Source organism: Daucus carota, chromosome 4 (genome assembly GCF_001625215.2).
Source record: "Daucus carota subsp. sativus chromosome 4, DH1 v3.0, whole genome shotgun sequence".
Taxonomy (NCBI): Eukaryota; Viridiplantae; Streptophyta; class Magnoliopsida; order Apiales; family Apiaceae; genus Daucus; species Daucus carota.
The window spans coordinates 7,641,689-7,663,984 of record NC_030384.2 but is presented as its reverse complement, the minus strand read 5'-3'; the positions used below and the strand labels follow the sequence as shown (position 1 = coordinate 7,663,984).

The 22,296-nt window shown below is 42.4% G+C and overlaps 1 protein-coding gene across 1 annotated transcript; it reads left to right on the top strand.

Moving 5' to 3' along the window:
• Window positions 1-2,699: 2,699 nt before the first annotated feature.
• On the top strand, window positions 2,700-15,308 carry LOC135152148 (uncharacterized). Its single transcript, XM_064091980.1, has 7 exons — window positions 2,700-2,882; window positions 5,940-6,029; window positions 9,873-10,353; window positions 10,861-11,080; window positions 11,204-12,621; window positions 12,838-13,215; window positions 13,324-15,308. The coding sequence occupies exons 1-7, from the start codon at window positions 2,700-2,702 to the stop codon at window positions 15,306-15,308; spliced, it is 4,755 nt and encodes a 1,584-aa protein (XP_063948050.1).
• Window positions 15,309-22,296: the final 6,988 nt, after the last annotated feature.

Below are 22,296 nucleotides of genomic sequence, written 5' to 3'. Positions count from 1 at the left end.
AATTTCTGATTCTTTGTCTTGATTGAACGACCACCTATTGTTGATGCAGAATATTTAATCGGAGTAGCTGACACACAAATGTACTGTCTGGTTCATCTGTATCTAGCTGAATCAAATATTCTTTATCAATTAAACATTTGAGAAGTGACTTGTTCGTCGAGTCTTTGTCTTCGTAGTTCTTCTTCATAAGTAGAAATAGATTGGAATCTTCTGAATAAATAAAGTATTAAAACTTTATACCTTCTGGACTTCTGAACGTGCTACAAAATATTATTTGTACACTGAGGCTTGAAAATATTAATGAACTTCTTTCAGTGGTGTGCAGCAGCATCCTAAAATTCTTCAGACATATGATTTTAATAAATCACTTGACGTTCTTCGTACGGATTCCTTCAATAGAACTTGCTATTTTACTGTCTTTCTTATCAGAGTTGATTTGATACTCTTAAATACAAATAGGCTAAACATGTGCCTTTCAATCTCCCCCTATTTGTTTGTTAACATAACATGCAAATTATCGAGAGGATAACTCAACTAACTGATAAGACAAAGGATTAAACATGAATTGTAAATAGCAAAAAGTTTCTTGTATTTCATTAAACATTGGCCAGAATTCAAACAAGTACATTAGATTACATAAGGATGTTCTTACTGAACATATATTACAAATTCCTTATCAAATCTAAAGATCAACTTCTCCTTCTTCGATATCAGAATCGTGAAGAATAGGAGTTGACGGTTCTTCTCTGGTTGGCACTTCTGATGTAGTGGACTCACCACGCTTCTTAAGTTCCCTTGCCAGAGCCAGTTGATGTAACACTTCCATCTCCACAGGGTCTTCCTGGAAGTCTGATGGCTGAGATTTAGTAACACCCTTCATCCTTCGAAAGTATTGAGAAATGTTCCTTCGGGTGCAGTAAGACAAGATCACATCATCAGCATCAGACTTGGCTTTAGAAGCGAAGCCCTTGGTTCGAAGTAGAGTGGATGCTAGAGCCAGTTGCTTAGCAGGATACTTAGGTAAAGCTTCTTGTTAGATATAATTGATGATTACTAATGTTCTTAAAGTTTGTTTTAGAACAGGAGTGATCAGAGTTTAAGCTGGAAGCTGATCAGAGTTTGATGAAGCTGATCAGAGTTTAGTAAAGTCTGACCAGAGTTTGATAAAGTCTGATCAGAGTTTACATAGTCAAGACTCGTCAGAGTTTACACGTGGAAAGAGCTCAGAAGCGGATATACTTCAAGGAAGGATAGAAGCGGAGGAGTGATTTGCTGACTATGGAAACTAAACAGAAAACTGTAGCAATCTTTGATTGATAGAATACATAGCTGATTTATAGGATATCAAATCAGAGATTGATTTTGTAACTGTGTCTATATAAACACAGAATAGGGTTACTCTATATGAGTTGAGTTATCGAGTACATTGTTAAGAACCCTAGCAGCTCTTAGTGATACAATATAAATCACTGAGAGAGTTTTTGTAACCATTCAAGCTTTGTGAATAAGAGTTTATTGTTTTAAATCTCTTATATTGTCATACTGTGTTACAGATTGTGATCACTATATCATATTATATAGTGAGTTAATAGGACCTAACAAGTGGTATCAGAGCCAGCTCTGTTAAGATTACTACAGTGAGATCTTAATCACAATCATGTCTGAAAAATCACAAGCTTCATCCTTTAGAGTTCCAATCCTTAAGGCATCTGAATATCCAGTCTGGAAAGAGAGAATGATCATATTCTTAGACTCTGTTGATCCAGAATACCTTGACAGGATCTATGATGGACCACATATGTAACGACTCGTAATTTTCTATAATTATTTAATTATTTGTTATTCATTTTCTAAAAGAGCAGGAATAAAATTTATATTTTATTTCAAATTGTTGGATTTTCAAAAATAATTTTGTGAGTTGCTGCAATTATGTGCTTATTTGATTTAATTTTGGTACATGTTAAATGAGCAATTTTATTTGTTTATTATCTGTCCGAGTGAGTAGTTTAGAAGTTGGGTCTATTAGAATTTTTATAAATCAAAGTTGTTCTTTGATTTAAAATATATTAAAGTCCGTGTTTAATTATATTACAAAATGTTGTCCAATTAAAATTACCAGATTATTCCGATTTTGGTATTTTTATGTTTTAACGGATTTAGAAATATTTATAAATCTAGCGAATAATTATTTTTAATTATTTGGACTTTAAAGATTTAATTGGACAATTTAAATTAAAATTTTAAAAGGATTTAAAAACAAAACTTTTCACGGATTTATTCTATTTAGAAAAATTAGAATTTTTGGATCTTTTTAGTTAGATATTTCGAAAACATTTTTGGGCCCCAAATTTATATTATTGTTAAAAAACATTCAGCCTTTTAATAGAATTGGGGTTTGATTTCTAAGACATATAAATCGATTTTAATTAGAAATTTGAAAGAGTTGGTACGTGGCTTTTACGTGGGTATAATGTGTATAGTCGGTGGGGGTGGTTTAGGTTTTATAGACATCTCTTCTTTGTAAAAACAGAGCACGCAGCCGCAGGGGAAGAGAAAAATTGATTTGGGGATTTAAGGTTTCTCTCGGTTTGTTATTTTCTCAATCAAATCGATTGCTTCAAGTTTCATCAGGTAATCATCTGCGTATATGAATATAACTGGATGTGAGACTTGCAAATCAGGGAATTGATTGTTGGGTGATGTTTATAGTCGAAGGAGCTGGGGGTTATGATTTCACGGCGGCGTTGCCGCCGGGTCTGATCAGAGAAGGCGACGCAAGGGGCAAGGGACAGAGTTGTAGAGTGTCGGATGGTGGTGGGTTGGTTGTCGAGGCGCTGGCTCAAGGTGAACAGAGGTGGCTGGGTTTGGATAGTGGTGGTTTGGTCGGAGTCGAGTTGCAGCACCGGGGATGACTGGGTGGTGGAGTATTGGGCTACGATGTCGTCGGTCGGAGGACAACAGGTGGCACAGCAGCGAGATGATGTTGCAGGGTTCCGATAGCGGCGTCGGAGAACAGGCGGCGCAGCCGCGTGCAGAGGCTGACGGCTGATGTCTAGCAGCGGAAGTCAATAGGTTGTCGGTGACGAATTGGAGGCTGTGGGGGGTCAATATTGTGTTGTGTACGTGGTTGTGATTTACTCGAGTTGCAGGTATTAATCCGTGTGTTACGTAGCTATGTCTATGTGTAGATATGTGTGTGCTTGTATCTGGTGGTGGAAGTTTTGTGTTGGATTAGTTTGCAATCGAAGAGGAGATGTGGTTGAAGGTGTTTCCGGGGGCTGAGCAGCGATTGTGGGCGTTAGTGGTGGACAGAGGTTGGTAGTCGGGGCTGGTGAGAGGAGTTGTTGCAGGGGTGCTTGACGGCTGTTGGTAAGTGAGGGATAGTCCGTGGTGAGGGCGATTGGAATGGAAAGAATTAAAGACTGGTGCTTAGTGGTTTGATGAGGAAGCGGCACTGGGGTGTTTATAAATGAAGGGGCTGTTATAGTGGTGTTGCAAAGGGCAACAGTGATATAGCATATTAGGTGTTGAAAGATTATTAACAAGAGATGGTTGTTTTATGGAGTTGGTTGTGAGATAAAGGAAGGTTGAAGGGTGAGTTATATATATGTCAAGGTGCATGTACCTTGTAGCGGTCAAAAGTTTGGTTGAGCCGGGGGAGTCGCTATGTACATATTTAATGGAATCTGGAGGTCGGGTTGGTTAGATAACAATGTGATAGCCGGGTTTCGAGTATTGTTTAAGGGAATAGTAGAAGAAAGCTTAAGGAAGAGGGGTACTTGTTCAAGTGTTGTTCGCGAGACCCGAGTTCGGGTGGGGCCAGTCAAGCTCTTTCAGAACTAGAATGGAATAATTGATTGATATTTGTTATTTAATTATTATCATTATTATTATCATTATTATTTTCAATTCTTTTGATAATAATAATGATAATTAATAATTTTAGTAATATTAATAATCGATCATCGATTAATTTAGATTTCATTTCACTTCTGATTATTCTGATTATTGACAGAAAGGTTATTCTTGAGTTTGAGTTATATTGGATTTCTAATTATATCTGGTTTTGATATCATGGGGAATAAGTGTTACGTGTTTTATGTAGTGATGAATTTGAGTATGTGCAATGTTCTAAGGTCTTGCATTTAGAATTTAAATTCGAATAGTTGAATGGCGACTGAAACTTCATATTGTATTATTATTATTAAGATAATACGTGATTATTGTAATCAAAATTCCGGACTTTATTTTATTAATATCTTATGAAGATTGCTATAAGTTTTATTAAAATTTCCGGAAATTATTGATATTGTTGGATCTGATTATTATTTGAACCAAATGCTTTTAATGATCTGACATTTGGACAAGTAATGTCTATTATTTTGGACAGAGATTTGGTTTATATTTGGATTTGGATTATATCCAGGAGTGTATTATCGACGTGGTAGTTATTTGAATATTTAATCAGACATGAGATTATATATAAGTATCATTGGATTATATATCAATATAATTATTAAAGCATGCACCTTATCTGCTATGTGCTGATATGACGACTTGTTTTACTGTTTGACATAATGTGTATATATATTATTTGTATACAATATATTTATATGACGAAGGGTAGTAATATAATTTTTCGATTATGCGAATTGACGACTTTCTGGATTGCTCTCGACTGAAATATTATACTGCTTTGATATATAGTCAACCAAGACACGTGCATCAACGACTTTCGGAGACAAGTGAATGCCGTTACAAGTCAAGTCAGAAATAGTTTGATAAGGCGATATTGTGCCGTAAGATAATCCAGTAGAGTATAGTGATTGCAGAGATTAGCAATTGAGGCCAGTCTAGAACCTCGAGTAGTGTGATCGAGTTTTCACCTAATTTCTTATCAGAGGCAAGTATTCCTACCCTTCTCTTTTATTTAAAGAGCAAGTATTTTAAATCTCTCTTTTGATAATGCAGTTTTCTATTTATGCATGACTTGTATTTCCCGCAAGCATTCATACCTTTATGCTGTGATTTAAATTATCAAATATATTAGTTCGGTACTTTTTACTGTGGAATGAACAGTGAAAGCTTTAATTGAAAAGTAATCTGCTTATTTTAATCAGTTTTCTGAAAGATTATTGTCTGAGTTACTTACAGTTTGGAACTATTGATGACTCTATAGCAGTCATATATCGATACTACAATATATGTCTGGTCTTCTGTCCCAGACATAAACCCTGGATTTTAAATAACTAAATAGCTTTGTTTTTCTTTTGAGGCGTATTACGGTGGATTTTTAAATTGTACTCAGACTTTGATAAAATTTGATTTTTGACAGTATTTTGAAATTGAGAACAAAAGAGTTTTCAGAAGGTTTTGAAAGAAATGATTATATGGCATCAGGGGCTATTTAATACTCCAGCCAGATAGACCAGCAAAATATTGTTTTAAAAAGAGATGATTAGTCATCTGCTTCTGGAAGAAATCGGAAGATTTCTTTGTTTTTGCGTAAGAGACCGAGACGGCGGTCCAGCGGAGGGCTATTTGGGTATTATTGAAATATTATAATACTTTTCTGCCAAAGGCCAATGTGTTGCCTTGTATTGGTACCTATTTTGAGGCATGTTTCCACGAAACATGCACGGTATTATCACATGGGTTGATCAACTGTGATAGTACGCCGTTGTTTAAAACCTGGTCATTATTGTTTAAGCTTGTGATAGCTTATGTTACTGTCAAATATATTTTGTGAATTTTCAAACATATTGATTTATATGTTTGATAAAATTTTGAGTTACAACTGTTATGATTTACTTCAAAAGTTGTTTTATTTCAAGTACTCTTATTTAATTCAAAAGAAATTATATGTTGTGGCTCTTGCCTTTTATATTATCTTGCTGAGCATTTTCGCTCACTCTTGCTATTATTTCTAACCCTTTCAGCTAGGGGGTAAGATGATTGACCAGTGTAAGCTGCGCGTAAGATTGATGCTAGGCGAGATTGCCAGTGAGATGTTTACGAGGCTAGTTATGGTTAGAATTGTTCTATTTCAATTCAGTTGTAAATAGATTTATTTATTTGGTTATCAGTTACTCTTCTTATCGAGGTTTAATTGATAATGTAGTTTAAGTTGTAATAAGATTTGAGATTTTGGTTTCTGATTTCAGTGCTTTAACCTATTAGCGATCCTGTTTTAGGGGGTCAAAGTGATTTTGATTTAAATCTCTTTTAAAATTTTCAGATTTTCAAATATCTGTTTTATCTTTTTCTGCAAATACAGGTTTTTAAATGATTTTGTTTTAGTGGCACCAAATCCAGACCCCCGGATTTTGGGGATGTCACAACATATGCCCACCAAGCTCTCTGTTGGGCTTGCTGATGAACCTCAGAAGATGATTCCAAAAGAAAAGAAAGATTATACCCCTGAGGACATCCTGTCAATTGGTAAAGACTCCAAGGTGAAACACCTTCTGCACAGTGCCCTTGATAATGCAATGTCTAATAGGGTGATTGGGTGCAAAACTGCTAAACAAATCTGGGATGCCCTGGAAACCAGATGTCAGGGAACTCAGGCCATAAAGAAAAATAGAAAAACAATCCTTACACAGGAGTATGAGCACTTTGACTCAAAGTCTGGTGAGTCCTTGACAGATCTGTATGACAGATTTGTCAAACTGCTGAATGACTTATCTCTGGTGAACAAGGAATATGATCTTGAAGACTCAAACCTCAAATTCCTTCTGGCTCTTCCTGAAAAGTGGGATTTGAAAGTCACCACAATAAGAGACAATCTTGATCTTGGAGAAATGTCTCTTGATGATGTTTTTGGAAGACTGAAGACCCATGAACTTGAGATGGAGCAAAGAAGCAAACGTCATGGAGGCAAATCAAAGTCTGTTGCTTTGAAAGTTCAAGAGGAAGCTGCTAAAAGCAAGGGAAAAGCTCATGTCATAAAGACTGACATTGAGTCATCAAACTCTGATGACTCAAACTCTGATGTCTCAGACTCTGATGACAGTGATGGTGAAATGATGCAGTTAGCAGCATTGATGGTGAAAAGCTTCAAGAAGTTGGCCTATAAAAAGTTCAACAAAGGCAAAAGTTTTTCAAGGAAAGACAGAAACTCTGACAGAGTTTATGATAAGAAGAACTTCAAGAAGAATGAGGGCAAGGAAGGGAAAGCTGGAAAAGCTGACAAGTATACCTGTTTCAACTGTGGTGAAAAGGGTCACTTTGCATCTGAATGCAAGAAAGCCAAGAAGGAAAAAGAAAAAGCCTTTATCACCAAGAAAGGAAACTGGACAGATACATCTGATTCAGAAGAAGAAGTCAATTATGCTCTGATGGCAAACACTGACAACAACTCTGAATCTACTGCAAAGGTACCTCATTCTACTCTTGCCTTTGATACTGAAGATATAACTGAGTTAAGATTGTTTCTTAAAACTTTGCATATCAGCTTTAGAGATCAGACTTTAGAAAATGAAAGATTAAAATCTGAATCTCTAAGTGTAAAGAAAAGAAATGATTATCTAGAAAAAGAATTAGTTCAGATGTTGGAAGTTCAGAAAGAAAGAGATGATGCTGTCATTGTCAAAGATGAATTATTAAAGAGGTATGCATCTCTTCAATCAGAACTTGCTAAGGAAAGGGAGATCATTAAGACATGGACTAATTCAGGCAAAACTACTCAGGATATCTTAGGTAGTGGAAACTGGAAGAAGGGACTAGGTTACACTGATAACTCAGAAGCTGAGTCATCAAAAACAGAGTTTGTTAAAACTCAAAAACCTAAGGTTAAACCTGTTAAATTTGTTGCTGAATCCTCTAAGTCTAAACAGAGTAGACCAGAATCAGAGATTAACAACAATTTAAAAACTGTTAAGCCCAAACAGGTTAACATAGGACTGATGACTCAGAAACAGCTTAAGCATAAGCTTAAAGAGGTAAAGTCTGATAGCAAAGACAAGGAGCCTAGGAAAAATAGAAATGGCAAGGTTGGAATAGACAAGAGTAATAACTACATGCCTGTTCCAAATGCACCTAGGAAGACATGCCATAACTGTGGAAATACTAATCATCTTGCTAATTTTTGCAGGAAGAACAAAGACATTAATTCCTTACCTACAAAGTCTGGAGTTAGAAAAAGTAGTATTAGATATAAACCACAAGATCCATGTTTTCATTGTGGTAGTTTATGGCATTCTATTTATACTTGCAAAGAATATCATAGTTTGTATTATGATTATTATCAATTGAAACCTTCTTTGAAGAAGATTAATAAAAGCTCTGCAAGTACAAAATCTGTTTCAAGTACAAACTCTGATCCAAAGTCTGTTAGCTCAAACTCTGATAAAAATAATTCCGCTGCAAAAGCTAACAAACTTAATAAGGCCAAAGGATCCAAGCAAGTCTGGGTCCTTAAAACTAACAATTAGTGGTCTTTGTGATTGCAGGGCAACAGGAAGAATATTCTAGTCTTGGACAGTGGATGTTCAGGACACATGACTGGAAATAAGGCCCTGCTGTCAGAGTTTGTGGAGAAAGCTGGCCCAAGTGTTTCTTATGGAGATGGCAACATAGGAAGGACTCTGGGATATGGCAACATCAATCTTGGAAATTTCATCATATCAAATGTAGCTCTTGTTCAAGGGCTAAAGCACAATTTACTCTCTGTCAGTCAGATCTGTGACAGAGGATATCATGTTGATTTCTATGAAGAACACAGTGAGATAGTAAGCAAGTCAACAGGCAAGGTGGCAGTGATTGCTCACAGACATGGAAATATTTATGAAATCCACCTGCCTACAAACTCTGAAGGAAAAGCAATTTGCTTATCTACAAGAATCTCTGCAGAAGAAAGTTGGAAGTGGCATAAGAAGCTCTCACATCTAAATTTCAACTCTATAAATGAGCTTATAAAGAAAAAGCTTGTGAGAGGACTCCCTGAATCACTACTCACATCTGATGGATTATGTGATTCATGTCAAAAGGCCAAGCAGAGAAAGACATCCTTCAAGAGTAAGACTGAATTCTCAATAAAGAAACCATATCATCTTCTACATGTTGATCTATTTGGACCAGTTAATGTACCATCCATTGCAAGGAAGAAATATGCTCTTGTCATTGTTGATGAGTATACTAGATACACTTTGATATGGGTCTGAAATTGGCCCTAAAAATTATTGGGTTATTTTGAGCCCTGGTTTGATTATAGGTCAGAATATAAGGCCCGGATTCTGGGTTTATCACCCAAAATTCGTGGCTAGCAGATTGAGGTTATAAAAAGCCCGTTGGGCATCCATGTTTGAGAAACATGGGCTGCCCAAACTCAAGGCACGAGCCCCCAGCCCGGTTAGGGCCCAGAACTCGAATCCTAGTCCTACTAGGAGTCTGACTAACGAGTCCAGGACTCCGAGAGTCCTACAAGAACTCTGAGTTTCGTGGATAACTATCTAGAGTCCTAGATAACCTCCAGTAGCTCAAGATAAGGATCAGAGATCAGTCCTATCCTATCTCTGACTCAAATACCTATTTCTACAAGGACTCTAACACCAGGGATCCTACTTCTAATCAGTCTCTAACCCTGAGACATCTATATAAAGGGCTCTACCCCTCCAAAATAGAACTACGTTTTTTGACTTGATTCTTCACCCCGCTGAAGATACGTAGGCACCTCGTGAGGACCCGTCTGAGTTCCGACTCGTGAGATCAGTCAAAAAGCACGAAGCTCACCCCTCGATTTTTGATCCATAACATTTGGCGCCGTCTGTGGGAAGAAGACAACAACCATGGTGTCCACCAGATTACGCTCAGAAATTCATGCACCTTCAAACGGAGACAACACCGCAACCCAGGATCCACCCTTGTCTCAGGTCACCGCTGGAACCTCAAATCCCATCACCACCACGCCACCAGTCACGTTGACCCTTGCTAGCAGTGGCACAACCACCGCTGCTCAAACCTCGATTCCTATGATTTTTGGCACGCTGCCCCCTCTGACTAATGTTGTGGCCACAGCCACTGATCATGGGACTCATTACTCTACCGTTGTGACAACCACAAGAGGACCAACAAATGAGTATGTAGTTTATACGGACGACTCTTCTGAAGATTCGGAGAGGGACTATGATATTCCCCCACGAAGGAGGAGAGACGGAAACCAGAGCCGAGGCTCCCAGCACAACACCAGGCCGAATAACTCCGAGTCCCGTCGACCCACGGACCAGGAGTACGAAGCCAGGATTCGAGCTTATGAACAGGAGATAGCTCAGTTGAGAAGAGACAGGGCGGCACACCAGACCAGGCAGCCACCACCCGAACCTCGGCAACAAACTGAAAACCCTCAGAACGCAGGTATGAATAGAATTCACTTGTTGGCTGCAGGTGATCCAGATAACCCGATCCCCCCATTCACCGAGGAGATCATGGTAGCAAGGATTTCTCGAAAGTTCAAGTTGCCCACAATTAAGGCGTATGATGGAACGGGTGACCCCGCGAATCATGTACGAACTTTCATGAATGCATTGCTGTTGCAACCAGTCACGGAGGCCATTAAGTGTCGAGCCTTCCCCCAAACTTTGAGTGGGATGGCACAACACTGGTATAGTCGACTACCCCCTAACTCTATATCCTCGTTTGGAGATTTGAGCCGAGCTTTCATAGGCCAGTTTATTGGAAGCAAGACCCACGCTAAGAGTTCAGCCTCGTTGATGAACCTTCATCAAGGCAGGAACGAATCCCTCAGAGACTATATGAATAGGTTCACTAAGGAGGCGCTCAAGGTCCCGGATTTAGACCAGAAAGTAGCCATGATTGCCCTACAGCAAGGAACCACGGATGATAATTTCCGCCGATCACTAGCCAAGAGGGCCCCTGAAAATATGAATGAGCTCCAGGAGAGGGCCGGGAAGTATATCAAGGCTGAGGAAAGCCTGAAGAAATCTCAGAATAACCAGGGACCGACCCCGAACCCAAAGAAACGTGGAAACGACACCGAGTACAACGCGGATAGTAAGTATTCAAAGACAGGGGATGGTGATAAGTCCCCCACCAAAAAGAAAGCAGGACCGAGGTTCACTGAGTATGCAAGGCTGAATGCCCCTAGGAGTCAGATCCTGATGGAAATTGAGAAAGATGAAAGTGTTCGATGGCCGAAGCCTATCAGGACTGACCCCGAAAAGAGAAACAAGGACTTGTACTGCAGGTTTCATAAGGATACAGGACATAAGACCGATGATTGTCGGCAGTTGAAGGATGAGATCGAGTTTTTGATCCGAAAAGGCAAGCTGTCCAAGTATACTAGGGATACGGACAAGAATCCCCGTGACAATGACAACCGTGGAAGAGACAACGATGATAGGAATAAGAGAAACCAGCCTAGAGGGCCTGTGATCAATGTAATCTCTGGAGGACCGACCGCAGCAGGCCTATCTAGTAACTCACGAAAAGCTTATGCTCGTGAAGTGATGTACATTGTTGGAGAGCCCCCGAAGAGGGCAAAAATTGAGTTTGCTTTAGCATTCGACAATTTAGATCTTGACAGAGTTAAATTTCCCCATGATGATCCTTTGGTAATCACCCCGGTGATTGGAAACTCTTCTGTAAAAAGGGTACTCGTTGACGGTGGAGCCTCAGTAGATATCTTATTTCATGATGCATATGAGAAGATGGGATATTCAGATTCGCAATTGACACCTTCAGATATGCCTATATACGGCTTTAATAACGTGGAGACAAAGATTGAAGGTATGATCCAACTACCCGTGACAATGGGCACCGAGCCTAGACAGGCCACATGTATGCTGAATTTTTTGGTCATTAAGGCTTCATCAACCTACAATGCTATCCTTGGGAGGACTGGGATACATGCTTTTAAAGCAATCCCATCCACCTACCACTTGAAGATCAAATTCCCTACCAAGAATGGGGTGGGAGAAGAGATAGGAGATCAAAAAATGGCTAGAAGTTGTTATGTGGGGGCTCTGAAATCTGGAGGGACCGGGGGGCAAGTTCTCCCAATTGAGGACTTGGATGTCCGAGAGGAAGAGGAAAGGAGAGGAAAGCCAGCTGAGGACTTGGTTCCCTTCTCCCTATATCCAGATGAGCCCGAGAAGGTGACCTATGTAGGGGCGTCGCTCCCCGAGGATATGAAATCCGAATTTGTGAAGTTCTTGAGGAACAACCGGGATGTGTTTGCTTGGACCGCAGCCGATATGCCAGGGATTGATCCCCTCTTTATGACACACACGCTTAACGTAAGCCCAGATAGAAAACCCGTGAAACAAAAGAAGAGAAGTTTTGCCCCTGAGAGGCAGGAAGCCATAAAACAGGAGGTCGATAAGCTTTTGGAAGCAGGTTTTATAGAGGAAATCCAATTCTCAGAATGGCTAGCTAACCCAGTCATGGTCAAGAAAGCTAATGGAAAGTGGAGGATGTGTGTAGACTTCACAGATTTGAATGATGCTTGTCCTAAGGACTGTTTTCCTCTCCCAAGAATAGATACTCTGATCGATGCTACAGCTGGGCACGAGATGTTGAGCTTTATGGATGGCTTTAGTGGATACAACCAGATCCGAATGAATAAGGACGACATTCCTAAGGTATCATTCATCACTGATTTTGGTATCTTTTGTTATTTGGTTATGGCGTTTGGTTTAAAGAATGCAGGAGCCACATATCAACGCCTGGCAAATAAGATGTTCAAACATCTGATTGGAAAAACCATGGAGGTCTATGTTGATGATATGCTAGTGAAGAGCTTGAACAAAGCTGATCACCTTGAACACCTGAGAGAGGCTTTTGAAGTCCTGAGGACACATAAGATGATGTTGAATCCAGCCAAGTGTGCCTTTGGAGTTGGGTCTGGAAAATTTTTGGGTCTGATGGTCTCAAAACGTGGAATTGAGGCCAACCCCGACAAGATAAAGGCCATCCTTGATATGGAGCCGCCTAAGTCTATAAAAGATGTTCAAAAGCTAACAGGAAGAATCGCGGCACTAGGACGTTTCATCTCGAAGTCCGGGGATAAGTGCTTGCCCTTCTTTAAGGCTTTGAAGAAAGTTAAAGATTTTGAATGGACAAGTGAGAGCCAAGAGGCCTTTGAGCAGTTGAAGAAGTATATGGCAGAGCCACCACTCTTATCAAAGCCCGTGGATGGAGAAACATTATATGTCTACTTGGCTGTCTCTGAGAAAGCACTGAGTGCGGTCTTGGTTCGTGAGGATCGAAAAATCCAGAAACCCGTCTACTATGTTAGTAAAATTTTGCATGGAGCGGAGCTCAACTATTCTGTGATTGAGAAGTTTGCCTTAGCCATGATTACAGCTTCAAGAAAGCTGAGGCCTTACTTCCAGGCTCACAAAATTGAAGTCTTGACAGACCAGCCCCTTAGGAACATAATGCATAGCCCGAAGGCTAGTGGGAGATTAATCAAATGGGCAGTAGAGCTTGGGGAATTTGAAATTCGATACAAACCACGGGTGACAATCAAGGCTCAAGCTCTAGCTGACTTCCTCGTTGAATGCACCATTGACAACAAGGAAGTCGGGGGGCAGGAGAGTATGGTAGAGGAACCCAAAGAAGAGGAGAAACCTAAAGAGTATTGGTTACTATTTTTTGACGGAGCTTCAAAAACAAAAAATAGTGGGGCAGGGCTGGTGCTCCGAAGCCCGGATGGCTTCACGGTCGAGTACGCAATCAAGTTAGACTTTCCAACTACCAATAATGAAGCTGAGTATGAGGCCCTTATAGCTGGATTGGGATTGGCGAGAACCCTGAGGGTTAAAAACCTGAAAGTATGTGGGGACTCAAGACTTGTGGTTTCACAGGTTAATGGAGAATTTGAGGCACGAGAAGAAACAATGCTGAAATACTTAAGGATTGTGAAAGCCCAGATGACGCAATTTAAAGAATGTTTGGTAGAACATATACCTAGGGAAGAGAATGCAAAGGCTGATGCCTTATCCCAGTTTGCATCCTCAGAGAATGAGGTGTGCTCGGGAAGTGTTTACTATCAGGTTTTGAAAACCCCAAGTATCAATGCCAAGCTGGTAGCCCCAATTGACACGGGGGCCACTTGGATCGATGAGGTCAAAACGTATCTCGAAACCGGACATCTACCACCTGATGCTGGGGAAGCACGAAAACTACAAGTGAGAGCTTTAAAGTATGCACTCATTGAAGGGATTCTCTATAAGAAATCTTTTGTTATACCTTATTTGAAGTGTTTAAGGCCGGATGAGGCCCGGGAAGCCCTGAAAGAGGTCCATGAAGGAATCTGTGGCCAGCACCTAGGCGGGAGAGCCTTGGCTCACAAAATTACTCGCCTTGGGTTCTTTTGGCCAAATATGCTGAAGGATGCGAAGGATTATGTTAAGAGATGCGATCGTTGTCAGAGATTTGCACCTGTTGTGCGCCAGCCCCCAGAGATGTTGACATCCATTAACTCCCCGATTCCCTTTGCTATGTGGGGGATGGACATCCTAGGGCCGTTTCCACTCGCCAGTGCTCAAAGGAAGTTTCTGATAGTGGCTATTGACTACTTTACCAAGTGGATTGAGGCCAAACCCCTGGCCAAGATAACCACCAAGCAAGTTGCTCAGTTCTTTTGGGAAAACGTCATATGCAGGTATGGCATACCCCGAGTCTTGGTTACTGACAATGGAGCTCAGTTCAACAATCCAGAGTTTGTGGGATACTGTGACGACTATAGCATTGAGCTACGATTCACTTCGGTTGCCCATCCTCAAGCCAATGGGCAAGCTGAAGTAGCCAACAGGATAATCCTTGATGGGCTAAAGAAAAGAGTCGAGAAAGCGCATGGGTCTTGGGCTGAAGAGATTCTCCCTATACTATGGGCATATCGAACAACCTGCAAGGTCTCCACAGGAGCAACCCCGTTCCAGTTAGCTTACGGGGCTGAAGCCGTAGTGCCACTTGAGATAACTCATACCTCCCCCAGGGTCCAGCAGTATGAGCCCGAAGCCAATGAGGAAGGAATGAGACTCGCACTCGACATGATCGATGAGGTCCGTGATGAGGCTAACGCCAGGATCGTTGAGAGCCAAAAACGAGCTTCCTATTACTATAATCTCCGAGTCAAGGAACGATTCTTCAGAAAAGGGGATTTAGTCCTAAGGAAAGCTGAGGCCTCAGGAGTTGGTCCCAAGGGAAAGATGGCCCCAAACTGGGAAGGTCCGTATCAGGTGAAGGATGTTATTGGTCGCGGCTCGTACAAGCTTCAGACCCTGGATGGAGTTGAGTTTCCAAGGAGTTGGCATGCCACCAACTTGAAGATTTATTATATTTGATTATCTTAGCAAGTAGATGACCATTGAATAAGGTCAGATAGACCACTGCCAGTTAGTTTATAACTTAGTTGATTTTAGTTGTTTATCTCTTCTACTATAGTTTCAATAAAATTTCTTATGGATTGCTCCATATCTCATGTTTCTAATGTTTTCATTGAGCTTTTGTTTACTTACCGTGAACGGATCAACCCGGAACATGAATTCAACCATAAATAAGTTACGATTAACATTGATTGAGTGAAAATTACAAGCTAAGGCTTGATAAGTCCGATACTACGAGTTAAGGCTAAACGAGTCTAATACTACAAGTTAAGGCTAGATAAGTCTAAATAAGTAGACCACGCAGGGTCCTTAATAAATCCTACTCATCAGACTCGGAATCAGCCTCCGAGCTATCTGCAGACCCGGACTCCCCAGCCGGATGCTTTTCAATGACATCCAAATCCTCGACTTCCTCTTCAATAGGACTAGGAGAGTCAAGAACAATCCTCATGGGACAGAGGTAATCCCATTTAGGATGGAATAGGTCTGGATGATCCTCATGAATGAAATGAACAGCCTCATTCCACCCGTTACTGTAATCCTCTGCAGAGGTGGTCTCGTTGTGCTTCTCCAGCAGATTCTTGTACTCATCAGAGTCCAAATAGTCGTCGATGATAGCATCCTTTCCCTTTCTAGCCTCGACTAGCTCGCTTCGAGCTTCCACTAGCTCCGATTGAGTCTTAGCCACAATCTCGTCTTTTTCCGCATCCTTGATTCGAAGGGCCTCCATGCCCTCCTCCAAGGATTCCTTAGCCTTCTTGTGGCTCTCAGCTTGTTTTTTCCAAGCTTTAGCCTGATGGAGGGCAGCCTGGAATTGAGCATTGGCCTGAGACAAGTAGATAAACGGGTTAAGGAAGACTCGGAGAACCTAAACAATAAGTTTGTAAGAACACTCACACTAGCAAGGGCTTGAGAGCCAAAGCCATCAATCCCCTCGATCTCCGACTGTAGCACCACATCCTGGTAGTCGGCAGGGGTAATAGAGTGAAGGGACCAATCAGAAGCATGAACAGTCGATCCCAGCACCGAGTCAGTCCTTCGAAAACCCCAGGCCGGTTTAAAGGCTTGAGACTTGGAAGCCCGAGGCTGACTAGATGATCCTCCCTCTGCCGAATGGGGTTGAAGGAAGGCGGGCAACTCTCGAGGGACCCGAGGGTCTTTAGCCAACCTATGCCGCTTCATCCGACCCGTCTCCTCTTGCAGAGGCACGTTCTCCTCATTGATTTTTGTAGCAGCTGCAAAACAAAAACGAGAAATAAGTTAAGTCGCGAATAATGGGGTAGACCCGAGGAAGGTCCTAGGTGTAAAAAAAGGTTTATACCTTCATCACTAACCCTTGAAAGACCAAGCTTTCTAAGATTGAATTCATCAAGGAGATCCCAGCATTTGGATTGGCCATTGTCTTTGACCAATTCAGCATAGGCTGCCTTCTCGACATCCGATAGGTGGATGGAGTCGACACTCCCATCAACGACCTTACAAAACTTGGATCTGAATAGAGTTCCCCAATCTCCCCCTTCCCAGTGTAGCTTGAAGAACTCTTTCTTCCAACGAGGGTTGTTATCCGGAATAGAGGAATTGTTGAAAATATGAGGCTGGTCAGGCCGATGACTAATGAGAACCCAACCCGTGGAGCCCGCCGGGTAGTTCTTGAATTGGAAAATCTTACGAAACAATGAGACAGACATGGAAAGGCCTTTAGATAGGCACTGAACCATGAAACAATGGATTATGCGCCAAGCATTGGGCGTCAATTGACAGGGATTGAGTCCCACATCAGCTAAGAGCTTAGGGATGAGGGGATGCAGGGGAAACCTAAGTCCGGCTAGTAGAGCATGCTTGTATACAAACAAGTGCTGAGGATCCCAATGACAGGTCCTATCCCCGGGTTCGGCACGGACCAGGGAATAAGCCTTGGGAAAGTTAAGCAATCTATGATAGGCCTTGGCCAACGAAGGCGAACAATCGGCAGCATAGCCATAAGAACCTAGCTCAGCTAGGGAGGGGTATTCATCCCGCATAATATTGATCAAATCAAGTAAAGATGAACAAGAAGAGTTTATGATTATAGGAGTACCTCTCTTGGACTTGGAGGAGGTGCCCATGGCCTTGGAAATCTTGGCCAAGCGTGATGCTTCCCGATCAGCCATTTGAGCTCGAAAGAACCTTGGTGGTGAAAGCTTGAAGCTTGAGAGAATTCTAGAGAGCTGTTGTAAACTTGTAGAGTGAGAAGTGAGAAGTGGGAAATGAGGATGCTCACTTATTTATAGGATGGCCAACAGGTCATCTAACAGGTCAACAGGCCAAGTGACCTGCTATTACAGGTCAACTAGCCCAAGCCCAAGAAAAAGCCCATAATCTAGAAGGTTTTGGAAGGATCTAGATTTTCCTAGAGCCTAAAAATAAATGAAAATACAATATTTATACATATTTTCATGTAAAAAAAATATGTATAAAACCTTATAAAATCCTAATCAAGGGATTAGCCTAGAAAAGGCCCCTAAAACCTTGATTAAGGCCTAATCTTATCTTATATCATTAACAAGTCATGATCAAGCAAGATTACACTTAATGGTTGCATAATCCATGCTTAAACTATGTATAGTCCCGAAACGCTCGAGAGCGCCCATGAAGCGCCCCAGGAGCGCCCTATGAGCGCCCTAGGAGCGCCAAGAGCGCCCGAGGTGCGCTTGAGGACCTCACCACCGTCGACCTGGGCACCTAAAATGCCCTAAATCGACCTGGGTGAGGTCGACAATCGACTTAGGTGTTAAAAAACACCTAACGCCCGAGAGCGCCCGAGAAGCGCCCTGGAAGCGCCCTATGAACGCCCCAGTAGCGCCAAGAGCGCCCGAGGTGCGCTTGAGGACCTCACCACCGTCGACCTGGGCACCTAAAATGCCCTAAATCGACCTGGGTGAGGTCGACAATCGACTTAGGTGTTAAAAAACACCTAACGCCCGAGAGCGCCCAAGAAGCGCCCTGGAAGCGCCCTATGAGCGCCCCAGTAGCGCCAAGAGCGCCCGAGGTGCGCCTGAGCGCCCGAGGTGCGCCTGAGGACCTCACCACCGTCGACCTGGGCACCTAAAATGCCCTAAATCGACCTGGGTGAGGTCGACAATCGACTTAGGTGTTAAAGAACACCTAACGCCCGAGAGCGCCCAAGAAGCGCCCTGGAAGCGCCCTATGAGCGCCCCAGTAGCGCCAAGAGCGCCCGAGGTGCGCCTGAGCGCCCGAGGTGCGCCTGAGGACCTCACCACCGTCGACCTGGGCACCTAAAATGCCCTAAATCGACCTGGGTGAGGTCGACAATCGACTTAGGTGTTAAAGAACACCTAACGCCCGAGAGCGCCCAAGAAGCGCCCTGGAAGCGCCCTATGAGCGCCCTAGTAGCGCCAAGAGCGCCCGAGGTGCGCCTGAGCGCCCGAGGTGCGCCTGAGGACCTCACCACCGTCGACCTGGGCACCTAAAATGCCCTAAATCGACCTGGGTGAGGTCGACAATCGACTTAGGTGTAAAAAACACCTAACGCCCGATAGCGCCCGAGAAGCGCCCTGGGAGCGCCCTATGAGCGCCCCAGGAGCGCCAAAGCGCCCGAGGTGCGCCTGAGGACCTCACCAGCGTCGACCTGGGCACCAAGGATGCCCTAAATCGACCTGGGTGAGGTCGACAACTGACTTGGGTGACAAAAAACACCTAACGCCCGTGAGCGCCCATAAGCGCCCAAGGTGCGCCCACGGTGCGCGCGAGCGTCGACCTGGGCGCCCATGAGCGCCCATGAGCGCCCGAGCTGCGCGCCAGCATCGACCTGGGCGTCCAATCCGCCCTAAATCGACCTGGGCGAGGTCGAGCGCCCCTGAGCGCCCGAGGAGCGCCCGAGTTGCGCGCCAGCGTCAACCTGGACGCCCTGAGCGCCCTAAATCGACCTGGGCGAGGTCTAGCGCCCTGGAAGCGCCCGGAAAACGCTCGAAAAGCGCCCCAGAACACTTGATGTACCCCCAAAATGCCTCGGATCGACCAAGGGAAGTCCAGAATCGGCCTAGATGGCTGACCTTACTCAGAATAGGCTCGAGAAGTGATTGAAAATGCTCTAAAACTTTAGAAAAGTTTCTACGAAACTTATCCAAAGTTGGGGGGCAAATGATATGGGTCTGAAATTGGCCCTAAAAATTATTGGGTTATTTTGAGCCCTGGTTTGATTATAGGCCAGAATATAAGGCCCGGATTCTGGGTTTATCACCCAAAATTCGTGGCTAGCAGATTGAGGTTATAAAAAGCCCGTTGGGCATCCATGTTTGAGAAACATGGGCTGCCCAAACTCAAGGCACGAGCCCCCAGCCCGGTTAGGGCCCAGAACTCGAATCCTAGTCCTACTAGGAGTCTGACTAACGAGTCCAGGACTCCGAGAGTCCTACAAGAACTCTGAGTTTCGTGGATAACTATCTAGAGTCCTAGATAACCTCCAGTAGCTCAAGATAAGGATCAGAGATCAGTCCTATCCTATCTCTGACTCAAATACCTATTTCTACAAGGACTCTAACACCAGGGATCCTACTTCTAATCAGTCTCTAACCCTGAGACATCTATATAAAGGGCTCTACCCCTCCAAAATAGAACTACGTTTTTTGACTTGATTCTTCACCCCGCTGAAGATACGTAGGCACCTCGTGAGGACCCGTCTGAGTTCCGACTCGCGAGATCAGTCAAAAAGCACGAAGCTCACCCCTCGATTTTTGATCCATAACACACTTGGGTATATTTTCTTCACTCTAAAGATGAAACAGCCTTGCATCTGATGGATCATGTGAAGCAACTGGATCATGGATCTGAAGACAAAGTGAAAATCATTAGAAGTGATAATGGAACTGAGTTCAGAAATTCAACAATGGAAGAGTTCTGCAAAGAAAGAGGTGTAGTGCAACAATTTTCTGCACCTGGTACACCACAGCAAAATGGTGTAGTTGAGAGGAAAAACAGGACTCTTATAGAAGCTGCCAGAACTATGCTTGATGAGGCTAAATTGCCTACTTATTTCTGGGCAGAAGCTGTTCAAACAGCTTGTTTCACTCAAAATGCAACACTAATTAATAAGCATGGCAAGACCCCATATGAGATGGTGAAGAAAAAGAAGCCAAATCTGAAGTACTTTCATATATTTGGGTGCAAATGCTTTGTATTGAAGACTCATCCAGAACAGCTTACCAAGTTTGATTTAAAAGCTGATGAAGGCATCTTTGTAGGTTATCCTCTGATAACAAAGGCCTTCAGAGTCTACAATCTAAGAACCAAGGTGATCATGGAATCCATACATGTGTCATTTGATGACAAAAGAATTATGGGCTTAGCAGATATGGATGATCATGAAGAACTGCATTTTGAAAATGAAGAAATATTCTCTGATTCGACAAACTCTGGTGAACAGTCAAACTCTGACTGTGAACAAAATACAGCAAACTCTGATGAAAATTTACAAGTTCATGATGATGAAGCACTTGCTGAGGGGGAGCATCAGAATGTTTCAGACTCTACCCAAGACTCATCAGAGAATGCTAACTCAAACTCATCAGAGAATACTGATTCAAACTCTGATAGCACAAATGCAGGGGGAGCTACAGAGAATAATCAACAGAATCAGGAGAGCATGGATCAAGGGGGAGGATCCAATGATGAAAATAGTCAACTTCCACATGCTAGGAAGTGGACAAAATCACACACACCTGATTTAATAATTGGAAATCCAGAAGCAGGTGTGCAAACAAGGACAGCTACAGCAAATGAGTGTTTACATCATTGCTTTCTGTCACAAACAGAACCTAAAAAGGTGGAGGAAGCTCTTCAAGATGCTGACTGGATTCAAGCAATGCAAGAGGAGCTAAATGAGTTTGAGAGAAACAAAGTGTGGACCCTAGTACCAAGACCTAAAGATAGATCCATAGTTGGTACAAAATGGGTTTTCAGAAACAAAACTGACAGTGAGGGTGTCATAACAAGGAATAAAGCAAGACTTGTGGCAAAAGGGTATTCACAACAGGAAGGTATTGATTATGATGAGACATTTGCTCCAGTTGCAAGATTGGAGGCAATTAGAATCTTTCTGGCCTATGCTGCTCAAAAGAAATTCAAGGTATTTCAGATGGATGTCAAAAGTGCTTTTCTAAATGGGAAACTGGATGAGGAGGTATATGTTGAACAACCTCCAGGCTTTGTGGATCCAAAGCATCCAGACTATGTCTATAGATTGGACAAGGCACTTTATGGACTAAAGCAGGCTCCAAGGGCATGGTATGAAACTCTGGCTCAATTTCTTCTTGAAAGTGGATTTACTAGAGGTACCATAGATAAAACCCTGTTCTATTTGAATCATGGTAATGATCTGCTTTTAGTCCAAATCTATGTTGATGACATTATTTTTGGCTCCACTAATGCTAAACTCTGTCAAAGATTTGCCAAGCTCATGCAGTCTAGGTACCAAATGAGCATGATGGGGGAACTCAGTTATTTTCTGGGTTTACAAGTTAAACAGACTGAAGATGGGATTTTTATAAATCAAGCCAAGTATACCAGAAATCTTTTGAAGAAATTTGGTATGCAAGACAGTTCAGCTGCAACTACTCCTATGGCAACAGCAACCAAACTAGACAAAGATACTGGTGCATCAGTGGATATCACAAAGTATAGAGGAATGATTGGATCTTTGCTTTATCTGACTGCAAGTAGACCAGACATCATGTATGCCACATGTCTATGTGCAAGATTTCAGGCAGATCCAAGAGAGCCTCATCTGATTGCAGTAAAGAGGATATTCAGATATCTCAAGGGAACCACATCATTGGGATTATGGTATCCTAGAGAATCAGATTTTAGTCTAATTGGATACTCTGATGCAGATTTTGCAGGTTGCAAAATTGACAGGAAAAGCACAAGTGGGAGTTGTCAATTTCTGGGT